General features: G+C 38.7%; 1 protein-coding gene across 1 annotated transcript in view; it reads right to left on the bottom strand.

Annotated features, from left to right (window-relative positions):
• Positions 1–20,310, bottom strand: part of LOC127412103 (brorin-like) — a 30,618-nt gene that overhangs the window by 1,385 nt on the left and 8,923 nt on the right. The window contains exon 2 of the mRNA XM_051648184.1: positions 18,183–18,312. Coding sequence (XP_051504144.1) covers positions 18,183–18,312 — 130 coding nt within the window. The remainder of the gene's footprint in view (positions 1–18,182; positions 18,313–20,310) is intronic.

Below are 20,310 nucleotides of genomic sequence, written 5' to 3'. Positions count from 1 at the left end.
ATGAGATGGAGAAATTGTAAGATATTGTTCGTCTTGGCTCGCACTAAATGGTACTACTTTTATTCCCATACAGACCAACTAATCAACAAACAGAATATAAAATCAATACAATACAGGCATCAGATTTCGGTTTGCCTCCTATCAAACACTTTTGTAAGAAAAAAAAACATCTGTGAACAAATTTTTTTACTCATATTTATTTATGCAATACAAATCTTTGATCTATGTCTCAACTCACCCCAAACAAGAGTTATTTTCCTATTAAAATCATGGTTATGTTTAGGGTTTGGGTTAAGGGTTAAACCTAGTCCTATTAAAGTCTTTTAATAAAGTCCGGCTTTTCAGAGATGCGGTACAGTGGGTAGTGCACATGATCACGACATATAAAGAGGTGTTAAGGGGTTTAAATCCGGTCTGTGTCATGTCCCAATAGATAGATAGATAGATACATAGACGGACATGGATGGATGGATGAACGGAATAGATGAATGGATGGATGATGGACATAAATAGATGGACGTATGTACGGATGACAGACAGACAGACAGACAGACAGATAGATAGATAGATAGATAGATAATTAGATGGATGGATGGATGGACGGATAGATGGACAGACGGACGGACAGACGGACGGACAGATGGACGGACAGACAGACAGACAGACAGACAGGGTTGGGAGGGTTACTTTTGAAATGTATTCCACTACAGATTACAGAATACATGCTGTAAAATGTAATTTGTAACATATTCCGTTAGATTACTCAAGGTCAGTAACGTATTCTAAATACTTTGAAATACTTCTTCAGCACTGGTAGATTTTTTCACTTGTTTTGACTATAAAAACTCTGCCAGTACAGTAAGACAAAATACACATGTTGAAAATACATTGTCTGAAAAACCTAAATATCTTATGCAGTGTTGTTTCTAAAACAAGATAAATCAAATTGATCTTGTTTTAAGAATTTTTAGATATTTTTACAGGAAAACAATAAAAAAAAATATTATCAAGAATATGATTTTTGCCCTAATATCAAAGATCTTACAAGAAAAAAAGAAATTATGATCTAACGTGAATTTTCTAGATAAGAAAATATGATCGTGCCTGGTAACGTGCATGTAAAATGGCTAGAAATAGCATTTTAGCTTAGCGTAAAGCTGACAATTTACACAAGGTTTATTTCTATTTCTTCTGCTCCAAACTTACTTCAAACTTACTTCTCTGTCTGCTCGTATGAATGTAACACATCATAAGAAAGTGTTTCACCGCTGTTCAAATGCACTTTGGATCACATCATTTATATGTATAAATGTTTTCCATCTGAAAGGACTAAATATTAAATTAAATAAATGACAATAAAATGCAAAGTAATCTCTTCAGTAATCAAAATACTTTTTGAATGTAACTATATTCTAATTACCAATGATTTAAATTGTAACTGTAGTGGAATACAGTTACTTATATTTTGTATTTTAAATACGTAATCCCATTACATGTATCCCGTTACTCCCCAACCCTGCAGACAGATAGATCTCTGAGTATTTTCTTAGGAATTACAGTCAGAAATTTACAATGGAAAACAAGCCAATGTAATTAATTAAAAATTACTTATGCCATTATGCAGAAATGCTACCTGGTCTCAGCCTCCAGTTCACTTTTTCAGATTTGCCAAACAAGGATAAATTGTGCTTTTGTATTCAGCCTCTACAAAGACATTATCATAGAGGATGGAACACGACATAAAAAGCATGCAGGTGCATCAATCATCTTGAATATTTGGCCGGTACTGTCAAGAGGTCATCCCTTATTTATAATAATTTCAGAGCGAACACTTCAGATTCCCACCCCCAAAATATCAAGACTCTGAAAGTAAAAGCAACTGGCTCAGCTGATTCATCATGAGCTCCCATCTCAGATCACCCAATGGCTCAATGTTCCTTATACAGCTGCCATGTATGTTTAACTGTTACACAACAGAACATGCTTATTTGTTATGGCATAATATTTTATCATGGGGATAGAGAAAGATGGAAAGAAGCAACTTTTTGCATTCCTTATGTTTTTGAATTGTAGCATTTGTGTCTTGTTTTCATGTAAAATAAATGTCTAAACATCCTTAAAAACAAGATAAATTTACTTGAGATGCATAATTGCATATAAGATGTTAAGGCTGTATTTTTGTCTTGTTTTTCAGAAATGTGTCTAAAAATCCTTAAAACAAGATACATTTACTTGAGAAGTTAAACTGCATAAGGTAACTTTTTTTTTTTACATTTTGAATTAAGTTTATTTTTCATACCTCTTTGCCAATGTTGTAGTGATGTTGTCGTGCCTGCTATCACTGACAGCGTTGTTAAAGATAAATGCTACTTTGTACAACCTTCACGTTGCCTTTCTTTAAAGGCGACGGAAGTTACTCAGAATTGCTGTCTGGTGGAGGAACAAGAGGACAATTGCGTTTCATACCATACGTGGAAATTATGCAGGGCCACACTTCTTACGTTTTTTTTTTTTTTCTGCATGCGCAGCATTTTCAGATGTTTTATAATGGACAAGCAACTTTGGAAAATGTTTGAAAACGGCAGTGGGGATAGAGAGCATTTCAAAAACAAAACACCATTTATTGATGATACCAAGTAAATGATAACAGAACTTTTAATTTTTGGTTGAACTGCCCCTTTAAGATGAAAGCAAAAAAAAAAAAAGAAAAAAAACACAATTAGTGAGGGTTATGTTTAAAACCACAAAACAAACAGTTTTGCCAATGTGGTAAGAAAAATAAACTTAATTCAAAATGTAAAAAAAAAAAGTTACCTTATGCAGTTTAACTTCTCAAGTAAATGTATCTTGTTTTAAGGATTTTTAGACACATTTCTGAAAAACAAGACAAAAATACAGATAAAAAATGGCTTTTGCACTGAGGGAAGTGCAAGATAAACAGCTCCAGTACACACAGGAACAAACCAAATGGCAGAGGAACAGTTGTACACTTGCTTCATTTTTGGCAGCTGAGAGGAGTGTTTAATTATGCTGAGCAGGCCTTTATCTTCACCGCATATCAAAGCACTGCAGTTGAGGCTAAATTCAAGAGTGAGCACCATTAAAGACTTTGGTCCATTCTGAGATGAATTGCATTCCCCATGGTACAGCGGTAATTGAGATAAAAACCAAAGGGGAAGGAAAGGAAAGTGACATGATATTTTAAAGCTCATTAGAGCTGATGCTCTCTGAAAGGATGGATCAGTGCTCACACTGCTCTGAGAATAAGTCAAAGGAAAGCCCACTAATGCAGTTCTTTAGTACATATACATTACAAATACCACTAACTTTACTTTGTGCAAATGATGGCTGGAATGGGGTGGACAGATGAAGGTGTTTGTGCATGTTTGTGATAATGCTTGAAAAGCAAGCACTACTTTAAAATGCCTCTTATTAGGGCCTGAGCACTGAAAGTGAGGAGACCCTATTGTTTTTCTAAAGATTATTAGGGCCCACGCACTGAAAGTGCGGAGGTCCTATTATTCTTCTAAGGATTATTCTTTATTAGGGCCCAAGCACTGAAAGTGCGGAGACCCTATTGTTCTTCTAAGGATTATTATTAGGGCCCAGCACTGAAAGTGCGGAGACCCTATTGTTCTTCTAAAGATTATTATTAGGGCCCAGCACTGAAAGTGAGGAGACCCTATTGTTCTTCTAAGGATTATTATTAGGGCCCAGCACTGAAAGTGTGGAGGCCCTATTTCTCTACTAAGGATTATTATTATTAGGGCCCAAGCACTGACAGTGCGGAGGACCTATTGTTCTTCTAAGGATTATTATTAGGGCCTAGCACTGAAAGTGTGGAGACCCTATTGTTCTTCTAAGGATTATTATTAGGGCCTAGCACTGAAAGTGCGGAGGCCCTATTGTTCTTCTTTTCAAAGTTTTTGGTACTTTTGGGGTAGTTAACATGCATGAAAACTCTTGAGAATTTGCACATGTGTCAGAATCGCTGGCCATTAGGGCTTGGCAAAAGTTCATATATGGGTGTGTAGAGGTAGCACCACCTAGAAGATGTGCATTTTCGGGGGCTTTGTAGCACATCCCTTTTGATCTACAGACACCAAACTTTGTATATATATAGATCTCATCAAGCTGGACAAGTCAGCCATTTTGGATTGTTTGAAAAATGCATGCTCTGGATTTTGAAATACTCCTAGAGGATTAATGTTACAGGTACCAAATTGTGGGCGACATCATGCCAAGACATTGACGATGATAAATTGTGAACAGATTTTCGATATATTGAACGGTGTTGCCATGGCGACACGATAAGTAATGTCAAAAAATGGGAAAAAGGAAGTTTCTCATATCTTTTGCATACATCGTGTGATTTACATCAAAATTGAGCCAAATGTTTGGCCTTGTGTGCTGATCACATTGATGTGGCTATTGTGGGTCACGGTTGTACTGCCACCAACTGGCAGAAAGAAGTGTGGCACATTTAACAGACTTCGAAAAATAACTCTTATGTTTACCTGAATTGCTTACATTTTTTTTTTGGAATGATATCAAGACAGATTAGATTTAAAATATTGAAGGGAATTTTATCCCCAATTTGGAATGCCCAATTCCCAATGCGCTCCAAGTCCTTGTGGTGGCATAGTGACTCGCTTCAATCCAGGTGGCGGAGGACGAATCTCAGTTGCCTCCACGTCAATCCGTGCATCTTATCACGTGGCTTGTTGAGCACGTTACCGTGGAGACCTAGCGCATGTTCACGCTATTCTCCACAGCATCCACACACAACTCACAACGCGCCCCACCAAGAGTGAGCACCACATTATAGCGACCACGAGGTGGTTAACCCAATGTGACTCTACCCACCCCAGCAACCGGGCCAATTGGTTGCTCAGGAAGCCTGACTGGAGTGACTCAGCATGCCCTGGATTCAAATTTGCGACTCCAGGTGTGGTAGTCAGCGTCTTTACTTGCTGTGCTACACAGGCCCCTCTGAAGGGATTCTTGATATCTTACACAGTGTTGCCATGGCAATGCATTAAATGTCATTATTCCTTCTTATGTATATTCACATGTTTTTGAGGTACTTGGCATGTTTTAATTTTCATGATATTTTGCACACACATCAGAGTTGTCAGCCATTAGGCCTGGGCAAAAGTTAACAAATGGGCGTGGCTGGGGAGCCCTGTAGCACCACCTTTTGACAAAAGTGGAGGGGTCAGTTTCTTCTACGGTCACCAAACTTGCTACATACATTGTTCTCATCAAGCCAGACAACTTTCAAAAATACAGTCATTAGCTCCACCCAACAGGAAGTCAGCTATTTTGTATTGAAAATGTATTTTTTGAAAATTGCAGGCCCTGTAACTTTTGAATACTCCTCCTAAGGGATTCATGAGACTGTCACCACATTTAGACAACATTATGCCAAGACATTGAAGATGATAAATTGTGAAAAGATTTTTAATATATGGAATGGTGTTGCCATGGCGAGACAATAACTTAATGGAAAAAAATGGGAAACAGAAAGTGTCTCATATCTTCTGTGTGCAATGTGTAATTTAGATCTAAATTCAGATGTATGTTTAGTCTTGGTCATAGTGCCATCATCTGGCAGCAGAAAGTGTGGCTCTTATAACAGACTTTAAAATAGTCCTATTATATTTATCCAAATTGTTTCAAAATTGTTGAGAATAATGTCAAATGCCAAATGCATGTGTCCACCTTGCATTGTTTTCCGAAAGCGACCGGGTGGAAATGGACCCATGGTGCTTGGCCTGTCATTGCTGCTTACAGCTATATTTTTCTCTTTATTCTTATTCTTCTTTCCCACAAGTTTCTGCAATAAATTCATTAGTTTTGTGATAATTTCAGTGTGCTATCTATTTTGTTATATGTAAACTTTATACTTTTAAAGAAATTTAAAGCTAAAGTGTGTAATTTCTGTGCAACAACCGTCACCAAACAGAACTGCAAAAATAATCACTGTTCCAGAAACCCCTCCCCCATCTTCCATTGGTTGCACAAACAGATCACAAATTTTGATTACACTTTTAGGTGAAATCAACCAACAAATGGCTTACTTTTAGTATTTTTAGACTCATATTACGCTGGGATATGAGGAAGAATTTTAACCTCGCAAAAATGATACACATCAGCTTTAAGATGAAAGTTTGAAAATTTCCCATTGACTTAAGCCCTTTTTACACTAAACGCAACGCGATTACGAGAGGCAAATCACCAGCGAATGGCCCTTTCCCATAGAAAGCAACATGAATATATGCCATTAGCACATTCACGCCTTTACAACAGGTGTCGCTAAATAACAATCAATTTTGCCACGGTACAGTAGGTGGCTCGACGCACCTTTGAGCTGGTCTGCCCTTCGCCCTCCACCCATCATCGAGTTAGAAGAAATAACCACTTGAAAAGTTTACAAAACAAACAAGAGAAGCAAACTATTAAATGGATTTCTCTACAAGCTGCAGCAGTGATGATGAGTGTGTTGTTGATTTGCTCAATGAGAAATAAAACTTTCGAGACACTTCACAAACTATTTGAGTTCACCTGCTAGACAAGTTGACTGACAGTATTATCATGTATACAGTCTGAAGGGGGATTAGAAAGAACTGAGTGTAAAAAAAACCCCATTAACCATTAAAACATGTAATCATTTGGAACAACACTGATTAAATGCAACTGCCATGCATACTATGGATGGATGGATGGATGGATGGATGGACTGTTATGTACATTTGTTTAAAATCACTGTGTAATGCACACATAATGACTGTAATACGAATGTTTACAACAAATATTTGACTTCATCTTATTGCCATGTACATCTACTTGTGTTATATTTGCTCAAACCCTGCATGTTACTAATTCATCTTGTTATCAACAGACAAGGCTATTAAAAACAGGCACACAGAATGCACTGCAAGTCACAGCAAGAGTATTAATATTATTAATATTTGGTGAAGAAAAACAATAATGATCTGTAAAGTTGTTTATTTAAAAAGTGACAAAGGCAGACATGCCACGATACATATTATTTAAAGATATAAGAGAACTCACGTAAGATTAAATCCAAAGGCCAAACAATGCAGCAATATGGAATAAATTATGATGACAATCCATATATGATCAGATAATTTTTTAAGTGGATGCAAGGCAGTGATGCAGCAATATCATTTACATATTAAGAGAACCCATATGATAATTTTTTTTCAGTTTTCAAATGTTTTCAGTTTTCGCGTTTGGTTTGAAAAGTAATTTACACTAATACATGTTCAGAATGAAAATGTACCGACAGTGATGAAGTCATCGTAAAATTCTATTATGCATTCTACATAAATAAATTATTAGAAATAAGCATAACCCTATTATGTACTTAAAAGTAATTAAATTAATTAAAAGTCAGTAGTTGTAATCTGATTACAAGGATTTTAAATGTAATTCACTACACTACTTTTTTGACTAAAAAGTAATTATATTACAGTAACTAATTACTTTGTAATTGTATTACACCCAACACTGATTATAAGTAACCTAGTACCAACATTTGCATGCAAAGACAATATGCAAAAAGCTAGGTTTGCTTAGGGCCCACAGAAGGCTAGGACCAGGACTGATTTACACAGTAAAAATAGTGCTGTGTTATGTGTCGACCTCAAACACAGCCGCCAGAAAACAAGACATGCTCTGATTATCATGACTGATGCAGCAGAATCAAAGCCTAAAACATAAACTTCCTTAAAACTTTAACACTTTTCCTTTGCTGCTTTGCTGATATTTCCTTTATGAAATACGATGGACTTGGCAAAGACTAGGAATCTTTTTTACAAGGTATTTGGTGAGCTTTCATGTACATATTTTAAAGAGCTCTATAACATAAACGCACAGAATTTGATACAGTTTGCTTTTCAAATCCTGTTCTCCTACTTTCCATTTGTATCTCCTGGGCGTAAAAGACTGGGAAAATAACGTTTCTGAAGAGTGTCGAGAGAGCTGGAGGTGCTGTGCTTATAAAATCACTGTCCTCTACTTCTCTCCTCTAGTAGAATCACAGAAAATCAAGCCCCATTACAAACGGATAAAACCATCAGTGCAACAAATTCGAGCTAACATATTTCTCCAGAGGAAAAGAGAAATGGAAGAAGAATTTAAGTTGAGTCCAACCCTGAAAGTGATTTCTGGGGCCTCTCTTAAGCCCCCATGAATATCTCTCCCCAGTTGTCCTCCGTTTTTTGAAAATCCGAGTAAACCCTTTCCCCCCCAGCAACATGGACTCTGCTTTGCAATTTTAGAAGCTTTCGGCTCATGCTCAAAATGTTTATTGCAACCTCCTCAGTATAGCAGCGACCCCTGTTCCTGAGCCCTTCAAGAACAGGGCTTGTTTTCCTGTACATTGCCAAAGCAATGGCCCACATGAGTGGAGGTCGACAAAAAGGAAAGTGCAGCAGTGAAATACAAAACATCTCTTACTTTTGTAACACATGCAAGCACTCTTTTGCTTTATAGTTACTACCCTGATGATAGGGTAGTTATTAAATAAACTGTGTAAATTTAGGAAGTCAAAGCCTTATTTTCTCTTTAAAAGAGATTTAGTTTGAAATTATTTTTCATCCATAATGTGCATAAGGTGAAAATAATATTTTCTCCCTTTCCAATCAACAAGATCACACGGGAAGTCAACATGTTGCTCCCAAATATTCCAGCACCCTGATATCGACCCCATTCTGCTCAGTTACTGGCAAGCGCCATCCCCCATCAATTCAAATGTGTATACCTTTTCTGTGGCACTATTGATAGTGTGTTGCATGCTAAACACAAATTCAGAATAGTCACTTGCACAATGTTTACAATGTACAGACCATTTGTAAATGTTTATTGCAACTGAAATATCATGCCTTTTGATTCATGGTTATAAGAAAAATAGAGTAATGTGTTTATAAACACTTTATTATGTTGTTTTAACAAATACTTTTTGTCTGCCTTTATTTTAGGAAAAGCTGCTTATTTCAAGCATTCACAATTAGTCAAAAAGAAGTTTTCAGGAGCCTGGGTAGCTCAGCGTGTTTTGATGCTGTCTACCACCCCTGGAGTTGCGAGTTCGAATCCAGGGCATGCTGAGTGACTCCAGCCAGGTCTCCTAAGCAACCAAATTGGCCCGGTTGCTAGGGAGGGTAGAGTCACATGGGGTAACCTCCTTGTGATCACGTTTAGTGGTTCTCGCTCTCAATGGGGCGCATGGTAAGTTGTGCGTGGATTGTAAAGAGTAGCATATAGCCTCCCGTGCTGTGAGTCTCCGCGGTGTCATGCACAACGAGCCACGTGATAAGATGCACGGACTGACTGTCTCAGAAGCGGAGGCAACTGAGACTTGTCCTCCATCACCCGGATTGAGGTGAGTAACCGCGCCACCACGAGGACCTACTAAGTAGTGGGAATTGGGCATTCCAAATTGGGAGAAAAAGGGGATTAAAAAAACAAAACAAAAATGGTTTTCAGAGCCATGAAACACTGAACAGGGGCCAAAAGCTCATAAGCTCTCTAATAGAGAAAATCTCATGTTTGGGCATAAAGGTGATTGATACTTTTGTAATAAGTTGACAATATCATGGGAGAGAGTCAGCAAGAAAAGGAAAACAGTAGAGAAAAATAAAGCTGTTCATTTTTCCATGTTGCCTACCATAAAATAGGCTGGGGTCAAAATGACCCCAAACGTCACCGATGTAGTCAAAATGTGTACAGGGATTTTGAAAACTCTGAAATGTGAAGTACATATTTATGTGTTCTTCTAATAAATTTAGGAAAAGTCAGAAAGATTCAAGTTTTTCTAAAAAGTTTAGCATATTGGCGAAGTTTATATATACTGTGGGGTCAGTTTGACCCCAAACATAACAGGAGGGTTAAACAGAAATGTTGTTCATTAATACCAGCTTTGTTTAAAAGCAGGAGCTCGTAATTGTGTCGCAGATAATTGAGTCATCAGTGTCCAAATGTTCAATGGATGAACTCCCTTTCCAGTGCCCAAATTCGTGTTCAAGATATACTGATTCACTACTTAGGGAATGTGAGAGTGAGATGAGACACACCCTCAGAGTGAAAATGGCCTTAGTTTTGCTGGTTAAGCTAGTTAATGGGATAGTTTACCCAAAAGTGAAAAAATAATGTTGTCATTTACTCACCTTCATGTCGTTTTAAACCCATATGAATTTCTTTCTTCAGAAGAATGTTAGGGACTGACAGCCACAGATACCATTCATTTTCATTGCATCTTTTGTCCATAATATGAAAGTGGATGGTGACTGAAGTAGGGATGTGCACAATTACCAGTTTTCATAATTGACTAGTCGGTCAGTTGATTGAGTGACAAATCAACTTGTATGTGTTAAGAAAAATAATGTATAATTAGGCTCCGTTATGTTCACGTGACCCCGATCAGACACCTTTTAGAGGGCTTTTGTGCATCCTGAACACAGAATAACATGCATCAATGTAACAGAGTGCTTCAGGGCGATATCTGGGATATAATATCTTGAATGCATATCTGGAAGTGTGTGGCATGAGTGCTGCATTTTCCCTGAATCTTTAAAAAATCAGTCAATGACAAGTTTCTTATTTACTGACAGCCCCTTTGTGAGTGAAAGGAGCGCATGATTGTTATGACTGGATCCAAATGTGTGCCCCCCCCCCCTTTCCTTTTGAGTGTCAACATCGCTGCTCCTTGCAGATGTTCTTTGATATTCATGAACAACTGCCAGGGGTGGATATTAGCAATAGTGCTCACTTTCATCTCCCCCATGGAACTTCCTCAATTGTCTCCCAGCATACTTCTTCAACAACAGACCCAGGAAGAGCGCTGCACCGGAACATAATTCTTCATTCAGCAGCTAAGAAAGACGTCCTTACCTCTGCTCTTCATGAGAAGAAAATAAAGATATCAGCCCTCATGACTGCTTTATAAACCCTTTGTGCTTTTCATGTGTTAATATCCACTTATAATTAATTAAACCGTGGCTAATAGGATGAAATGTGCACTGTGGTATCTAAGGTGGCATAGAAAATTGGCACAAAAAATTATCATTTATTTACTCATCCTAATATCATTCCAAACCCTTATGACTTTTTTTTTATTTTCTGGAAAACACAAAAATATGCATTTTTAAAAAGTCTACACAGGGTTTATTAGTCATAAGGTAAGTGAATAGTGACTCTGTTCTGTAAGGAAAAATAAAAAAAAACAGTAAAAGTAATCGATATGACTCGATATAATGCATTATATTCCAAGTCTTCTGAAATGATACAATCACTTTGTGCAATCAACAAAATGAAATTTAAGCCGTCATTCACTCAACGACTCTTCACATTAGATCATATACAAAATCAAATAATCAAATATGCCGGCTACGCCAATAACGTCAAAACTCATTGGTTCTCATTTCTTCTGTTGATAAACGTGCAACATGTTTCATGACCTTTGGTCCCAAGACATGGAGAAATCGTACAGATTCATACGAGTTGGCTAAATCATATGAAATCGTACCAGTTGGACGTACAAATTTGTACGACTTTTGCAACAGTCAAACAGGTGACTCTACGTCGTCTCCTTCTAAAATGTGACAATTACGTTCTTCAGTCACACAAAATATTCTCTTTATGCTTCAAATTATCCTTACAGACTCTACTCTATGGTTAGGTTTAGATATGGGGCTTGGGTTAGGGCATAAAATTAATAAGCATTTACATAACATCTGACACACGTAACTTTCGCTTTTTTCGCATTACACATACCGGTATTTGAATGAACTTGATTGCATACGATTTAGCCAACTTGTACGAATTCGTATGACTTCTCATAAGATAGGGTTGGACCAGAGTCACTATTTACTTACTGTACATGGTTTGAAGCAACATTCAGTAGGGTGAGTAAATAATCACAGAATTTTCATTTTGAGGTGAACTATCACTTTAAACCACATTTATTGCATGTGCAAGATACTGCAATGATGAACCGTTCTAATGACCGAACAAATTACAACCATTTACTTCCATTCAACTGTGCAGTTTCTGTGACCTGAGCTAAAACAGTTGGAGGGGGAAGCTTTTGTAGCCCATGCTGGGCAGACATGAACTGAGCATAAGATTATGATTATGAGAGAACTGCTTGCAACCCATTTAGAAATCGATTCTCCTCACTATTTCCCCATTCAGTGTCAAACCTGCCAACCAAAATGATGACAACAGCCCCTATTTCTTCCTCTGCAGCTATTATAATTTCATCCCATAGACACCACATTTTTCTCAAAGGGCCAGTCTAAAGGCTTTCTTTCATACAAAGGGGCAGTCAATCAGATGGTAATTGTCTCTTAATTGTGCCAATTAAATAATCATTCTCCTCCTGATTTATAGGAGAACTCAATTGCACAGAGAGTTGGTTAAATCTGGAAACTTTGTGTTCAAACTTCAAACCCTGAAAGTTTGAGTGATAGACTGTTTGAGTTCTGGTGATTATTATTAGCAGCAGAGGCTGAGTTAAAACAGCATGAATTCCCAGGCTGGTTTATGCTGGTTTGATGCTGGTCTAGCTGGTGGAGCATCATAGTCATGCTGTTCACCTGCAAAAATTAGCTGGTAAAGCTGGTTGATCAGCATAATCTTTCTGGTCAAGCTGGTTGACAAAGGAAGTCTTAATAGTCAAGCTAGTTAAGAAGCTACCAGTTAATCAGATGGTAATGGCTCTTAATGGTACCAGCAGTGTTGGGTGGAATGCAGTTACAAAGTAACTATTTACTGTAATCCAGCCAAAAAGTATTCTAACAGATTACATTTTAAATTCTTGCAATCTAACCCCTTATTCGTACACAGTTGTAAGTGACGTTTACAGGTACATTATAGTTCACTGTAACAGTTCGTGAAAGGAGGAGGCGGGAACCGGTTCAACATTCAGCAAGACTTTAATTATAACACAACATCAAAATGAACTGGAATATAATAAACACACGTCGACGACACACATCTCCGTGTCTCTTTCTCTCTCTCTCTCTCTCTGGCATCCCCGACTCCTCTTATTGCTCTCCTGCTGATTGAGCTACTCAGTGCCAGGCGTGCACCCTCATGGCCCGGCCATGCCCTCCGCCTCGTCACATACCCCCACCGCCCGATTCAGGCTGGGGAAAGCTCCGGACTGACTTACTCCCCGCCTAGAGGGAAGGAGTTGCCCCTTTGGCCATGTCCTCGCTGGCTGGTTCTCCCCACATCCTGGGTACCTGGGTAGGACTAGGGGAGGGGAGAGGAAAAGAGTGTGGGAGAGACAAAGAGAGAGATATGGAGAGAGAGAGAGAAAAGAAAAAACTCAGATTCCTGACCACGCCACCATTCGGTCCTCAGCCAGCTGGGCAGCGGTCCTCCGAGACGCTGGCCGATGGCACTGGACCTCGCCTCCTGGCGTACAGCAGTGAGCTCCCCCACCCCCAGCGGCTTCTCCACTTCCTGGCGGATGGCAGCAAGCTCCCCCGTCCCCCTGGCGGACGACAGCAGCTCCTTCGTCTCCTGGCGGACAGCAGCAGGCTCCTTCGACCTCGGGCGAACCACTCCAGCACCACTGCATCACACCTCATGATCATGGGGGGGACATCATGATCCCCCGTCAGTGGCAAGGGCTCTCCGACGGCGCTTCCTCCTCCAGTCCCGGGTTTTGGCACCAGGGTAACAAGTAAAAGGACGGGCAAGGAGCCACTGATTGCGTTACTCAGTGCCAGGCGTGCACCCTCACGGCCCGGCCACGCCCTCCTCCTCATCACATTCACTAAGATTGTTATTAAAACGTACAATCTCAACATATTCACAGTATCTAAAATGTAAATGTTTTTACACACATAAAGCCTTAGAGACTACAAATCTTTACAAATCTTCTTACAGCTGGTCAGAACAGAATTTTTGGAACTTTTATGAGGAAATCGCTGCAGGTAAATTAGTTTATATCTATGTATATTTATCAGGCTTGGGATCGATGTCTTTTTCAAGCATCGATAATCAGAATTTTTTAATAAAGAATCTGCATTTTTCACATATAAATAGGGCTGGTCATTGCTAAATAGTCTTTGTCTCTTCAAACACATTTCTCAACACAACTTTGGTAAAGTGTGAGCGGCAGGTTTAATTAAAGTGGGTCGCACACCCGACGCGTCTGGAGGACGACATGTCACGTAAAAATCTGAAACAATTATTTTCTACAAAGGTATGCACACACCGCCACCGCTCACCGTCTGTGGAGGCTGCTCAAAATTCTGCAGCACCACGGAGCTCAGCTTGCATAGTTTTCCATCAAATTTGACTCAAATCATTACCAAAGGATAAAGATTATTTACTCTAGATATCACTGGATGGCATATGGCGTTTATGTACTGTATCTTTCATATAGCCTACACAATGTATTTTCAGTTGTCCTACAAAAAGTAGGTCTTTTTGTGGTTTGACAGCTTGAATGAAAGACCTATTCAAAGATCCATACAGGGAAATTGCATGGTAATTTATAATCGTTCAGTTTGCGCAGTTACACCAGTTTCATACACTAACCTGCAAACTCATCATTGTCACTTTGTTCATTCTTGAAGAAGTACAAAAACCTTCGCAACGTTTGTGTGTATGAATGGTGACTAGATCCACAACTTAGTTTGGACTGTGGTTTGTCCTACACGTGACCGGCTTCAGTAAATGTTATATCACCCACTTGTGGTCTCCCCACGCTATTACGCCAGACTACATTAAACAGAAGGCCAACTGGCAGTGATTTGGAAAGCACACAAATTAGGCTTTTAATTTAAATGTCTGCTAATCTTAATATATCGATGCCTCAAAAATGTATCAATAAAATAATGTACCGATCAATAATTGATATAACAATATTTTATGACATGCCTAATATTTATGCATAAATTTCATAAAGATGCAACTAATTAAAGTAGAATCGTTCTCATTCTTTGTATGGCTGAACTTAATAATTGTTAAATGGGAAGCATGAAATATAAGTGAAACTCATTTCCTGATTGTGTGTGTTTGAGTGCTGTTGCAGTTCTTCCAAAACTTTGGATTCTTTAAACCCCAAAGGATTTTTAAACATTTGTACATCTCTGAAGTTGTTCAAACTTGAAAAGAGTTTACGCTTCAGATGATGTTAATGCGCCAATATTGTAATTAGAAATTTGATTACTTTTTCCATGAGGTAATGAGTAATGTAATCTGATTACAATGTTAGAGAAGTAATTTGTAATCTGTAGAGAATTCTTTTTTGTTTTACTTGTCAAACATTGCAATCAAATAATCATTCCACTTCTAATTTATAAGCGGACTCAATTGCACAGAAAGTTTGTAGGATCCGGAATATTTCTATGTTAAGTCTTCAAACACTAAAGGTTTGTGTGTTCGACTGTCTGAGCTCATGTGATTATTATCAGCAGCAGAGGCTAAGTAAGAACTGGCTTTCACAGTTTAACACACCCGGCACCCATCCTGCAGTGTCACCGCATGAAGCTTTGAAATCTTACTTTTGAAGAGAGCAAATCTCAGGAGATCAGAGCATCTGGCAGCTTCTTGCACTGCATCTGTGCTCAAGTCTTTATACCTCAGATACTTGCAGTGAAAACCTCAGAGGTGCCCACCCATCATACTGGCACCTCTCTGTGATCCGCCCCCACAAGACATGCAAAACCACAGCAACCGCAAACAACCAATTAGAATGATTTTACCTATCTAAATAATTCTAATATAAAATCAAATTGCAGACTACCTGTGCATGCACAACAGAGCCGTGCTATGGTATTACGCTGCGCTGTGAAATCACTAGGCGGCTGTAATCATGTGTGTTGAGCATAATGTTTCCAGTCCATCTTAAAACCATACTGCTTGGCTGCTTGAGTGTGCACATGCATTTGAAAAGCTTGTTGAAATCTTCACTCTACATTCGGCACTTCAATCTTAATGCTGCACGGAGAATTGATGAAATAGGCCTGCTTTTGTTTCTTGGATTCATCTCACACCCAATCACCAACTGAGATGTTTGAATAGGGAATCTTGGCAGTATCTCAGCAAATGCCAAGATGATTCATTTAAATATGTGCTCTTTAAAATAATTGGCATACATCACCCCTCCCCCATTGTGTACAGCGTGCAGGGAGTTTAGCTGCCGAGTCAGAGATCCATTTACCAAGTCATCATTTGTGTTTTGCTGAAGGAGGCAGCGTGGCTGCCGGTGCCATATTAGATCAGGATCCAAGTGAACACAAGAAGCAACCGTCTTGGACATGCTGTCTAAAAGCATCTCAAACAGCTCTATATTACCCACATTGTTTCAGTAAACTTCTCCCAAGACATTGTAATGTGTTCCAATCACAGAACACTCACACACAAACCCGAGGTCCAGCTTTCCTTTCCTTCTTTCTCACAAAACACCCCTCTGGCCAAAAAAAGATCAACAACACACACAAGGCTGATAAAAGCTCTGTTTCAAAACAAGTGACAGATTTGGAACGTTGTACTCCACACAAATAGCGCTCCACATATTAAGTTCTCGAGAGACTCGACTTGTAACTTAATTTAGTAGAGTTTGACAGCAGCATGTTGCTAAGCTAACAGTGTGATTCTGTAAAAAGCATAAAAAATATAGCACACACAAATATTGGGTAAAATAATACATTACTTTTCATATCGAATGAAATATACGTTTATGTATATTTGACATTTCTAATGCCTTGTCCACCGTCTTTTATTTTTCCACTCAGCTCATCGAATGCATAACTGGATTGCGTTTAGGGTTGCCAACTTTCCCTTATTAGCCAGGATGTCCCGTATTTTTGGCCAAAATGAAGACATCTCGTATGTGATGGCTATTGTCTCATATAGGCCAAAATGAAGACATCCTGTATGAGATGGTTATTGTCCCATTTACAGCGAGAGGGGGACCCCCCATACCCAGATGAACTGCAAAATTTTCCATATTGAATGCATTATGTTCCATATTGTATGCATAGTGTCCCATATTGAAGCAGATAATGAAATGCTCGAGGGGGACTCCCATCCCAGTTTGTCAAGCTTAAAATGCTCAAGCGTCCCGTATTCGTGTGCCGGAAAGATGGCAACCCTACTTGTGTCCTCCATGAATGATAAATTTGATGCTGTCTTAGAATTTGGATAAAACGTGGTATCTTAGGGGCTGTTCAAACTGAATGTGTTCTTGCACTAAAAATGCAAGATGCAGCGCAACAAACAAAACGCAGGTTGAGAGGTGTTTAGTTTAATTTCTCTTGACATGGCTTGTGAAAAATGGTCAAAGCAGCGGTCAGCGGTCAAAATCGTCCGTCTGGCGCATGTTCACATAGAAAGCAATTGAAAAACAACACAGACAAACACAAAAACATGTTCAGTGTGAACAGCCCCTTTTGTAGGCTGCATAATTAAGTTGCCTAGCTTTTGAAACAGCCTCAGGAGCACTCCTATGATGACTTAAAATGGCAAAAAAATTTTTTACTTTTCATGTATACAAAACAGACTTTGTACCAAAGAGCAGCTTTGAAAATACTTCCATCTCTGAGCTGGGCACTTTGATGAGAGAGAACATTTTTATGCCTTATACTGTACTTCAGTATTTCCAGCCAAATGGAGAAAAACATCATTTGTGTGTAAAAGTTTAATCATCTGTGCCCTAGGGCTGGAAAAAGCCTCTTGCAACTGCTACACCTGCCTGTACTAATCACCTCACCTCCTGGAAACAAGCAGAGCAACTTTGCAGGTTCATTAGTGCTATTGCTGCCTGAAAAATGGATCTCAGCAACTAGCTTAAACAAAAGCCTGCAGACAAATATAATCTCCTCTGGATTTCATTACCTCACTGATGGTAAACTGGCCATTATGGAACAATGACATGGATGCACACGTAAAGCATACAAGAAGAGACAAGATCTGCTGCTCTGTGCATGCATTCTGTGAATTGTCTTTGTGGTGTGGTAATTGGGTGTAGTGGACGCAAGTCTCTGAGGTCATTTTACAGAACTGATTGTAAGCTACCTCTCTAATTCCAGGGGGAACAGCAGGGGTTCAGCAGTTCAGTGGATGGCAGTTTGAGAGGAACGATGGAGAGAAACAGAGATAGAGAGTGAGAGTGAAGGAGCTTAACCACTTACCGCTCTTACATACAGGGCAGCACTGGTCAGGCTCGTATTCTGGATCAACACACTCTGTCTGTGGGCAAGCTGACACAGAACACAAAACCTCTCCACTGGGCTCACAGCGGCACTTCTCACACCGAGACACCTAGAAAAAAAAAAACCCCACACACAATACAAAACACTGTAAATACCGTACTTCCATAATAATGGTGTTTTATTAACAAACACGATCATGTTGGAGAAAGAATCGTCATTGCCTAGTAAATTTTTGTTTTTACTCACCAGACTTTTGACGACATTTAAACATAATGTAACAAAAAAACATATTAATTATTAATTTTAATTATTCATGAAATCACATTTTTAATAATGATACAAGCTGTTGTCACTGTTTGAAATTTCATACACATTTTTAACAAAACAATTCACAAGGTAGGAACCTAAAAATGAAAATGATTGGTCATGTTTGTGAAATTTGGCTGACAATTAATTGTCAAACAAATAATTGCAATTATGACGATTAATTGCCTGTTTTAGGGCTATGATGTTTAATTGTCTGTTTTAGGTGTTTCACGATTAATTACCATACAAACTCACTATGTAAGTCATTTATACAGATTTAGCTTTGGTCATATAATAAAATAAGGGTATATGATTTCCTTTTCAGGCTTCAAAAATGTATGAATGACAGTCAAATATAAAAGTATAAAATTTAAAAGAATTAAAATAATATTTTAATGATCAAAATATGTCTAAATAACTCAAATATATCTCTCTTATTTGTCCAATTTACTTTTTGATCCATTGGACTTTTTCAATGTTTTGTTTTCTTTTGCTTCTTTTGTAACCCAGCCAACCTGTATAGCTATTATATTATATTATATTATATTATATTATATTATATTATATTATATTATATTATGCAATAGTAAAATATTTCTGCCTTAAATTCTTCACTTTCACACATTATTTTAAGGCTCTCTGATTAACTCACAAGCCCTTATTTCTCGTGAAGGAAGACTTTGAGATTCTTGCATTTTATCATCTCCACAGAAATAGAGCAGGGCTTCTCCTCTGTCTCGCTGCGTGTTATTAACACTGTAATGTAATAAACCCACAATGACCACGGACATTTGCCATTACATGGCCGTTAAGTGATGCTGGAGTGTTTTGCGTTCACAAAATTAATACGTTTATATCTTGTTTATATTTTCGCAGGAGTTTGGCACAAGCCTCTGTAGACGGTCTGCACATCAGAGCGCTTGAGACGCTCTCAAGACAGCTGCTCGTGACGTCCGCGGTACGGTTCCCTGAGATGCTCGGAGTTCAACTGAATGAGACACAAGTACTTTTTCCTACGCGCATGAGACAGCATGCAGGGAAAGACGAGGCTGATTCCAGCTTCTTAATCAACTGCTTTTTATTCAGTAAAAGGGCCTCTGTGCTTCGACACTACACAACTCTTTCACTGGCGAGTGAAATGTTAATATTTACTTGCCAGTGGCTAATAACAGATGTTTTTTGGTTAAATAGTGCTAAATTTACTCGCATATGCAAGTAATTTACTCGCAATGTAGAGGGCTGAGCAAGTTAATTTAATCCGACCAATCACACAGCCAGAGTAAGCTTATATAAAGAGCTGCTTACCTCTACATAGCATTGAGAGTTTCTGGCATTTGACCCTTCCCACGAACAGATACAAGTGACTCAGATCATCGGATTGCAACTCCGCTGCAAAGCATTTGCCTTCATCAGAACAGCTCTTCCATCTAAATCATCTCGTTTCAACAGAAGCTGCCACAGCAGCTCATTCGTTTCACAGCATCAACTGCTACCACTTTAAGTGCTACTTTTACTCTGTCTTTCCTACTAATCTCCATTCGCCGGAGCAGATCATTGCGTGAAGCTGCTTCCGCAACTGGCTGCTTCAATGCTGTACACATGTGAAACAGCTCTCTACGACTGTTCATATGCTCTCATCTAAACTTTCCATCTGGAGTGGTCCATTTGCGTGAAGCTGCTTCCACAAACTGGCTAATTCGATGCCTCATACATGTGAAACAGCTCTCTACAACTGCTCATATGTCCTCCTATCTAATTTCCCACCCGGAGCGGCCTACTGTGTGAAGCTGCTTCTGCAAAC

This window comes from Myxocyprinus asiaticus, chromosome 21, assembly GCF_019703515.2.
Source record: "Myxocyprinus asiaticus isolate MX2 ecotype Aquarium Trade chromosome 21, UBuf_Myxa_2, whole genome shotgun sequence".
Taxonomy (NCBI): domain Eukaryota; kingdom Metazoa; phylum Chordata; class Actinopteri; order Cypriniformes; family Catostomidae; genus Myxocyprinus; species Myxocyprinus asiaticus.
The sequence above is the reverse complement of the archived record's forward strand: the minus strand, read 5'-3'. Positions and strand labels throughout refer to the sequence as shown.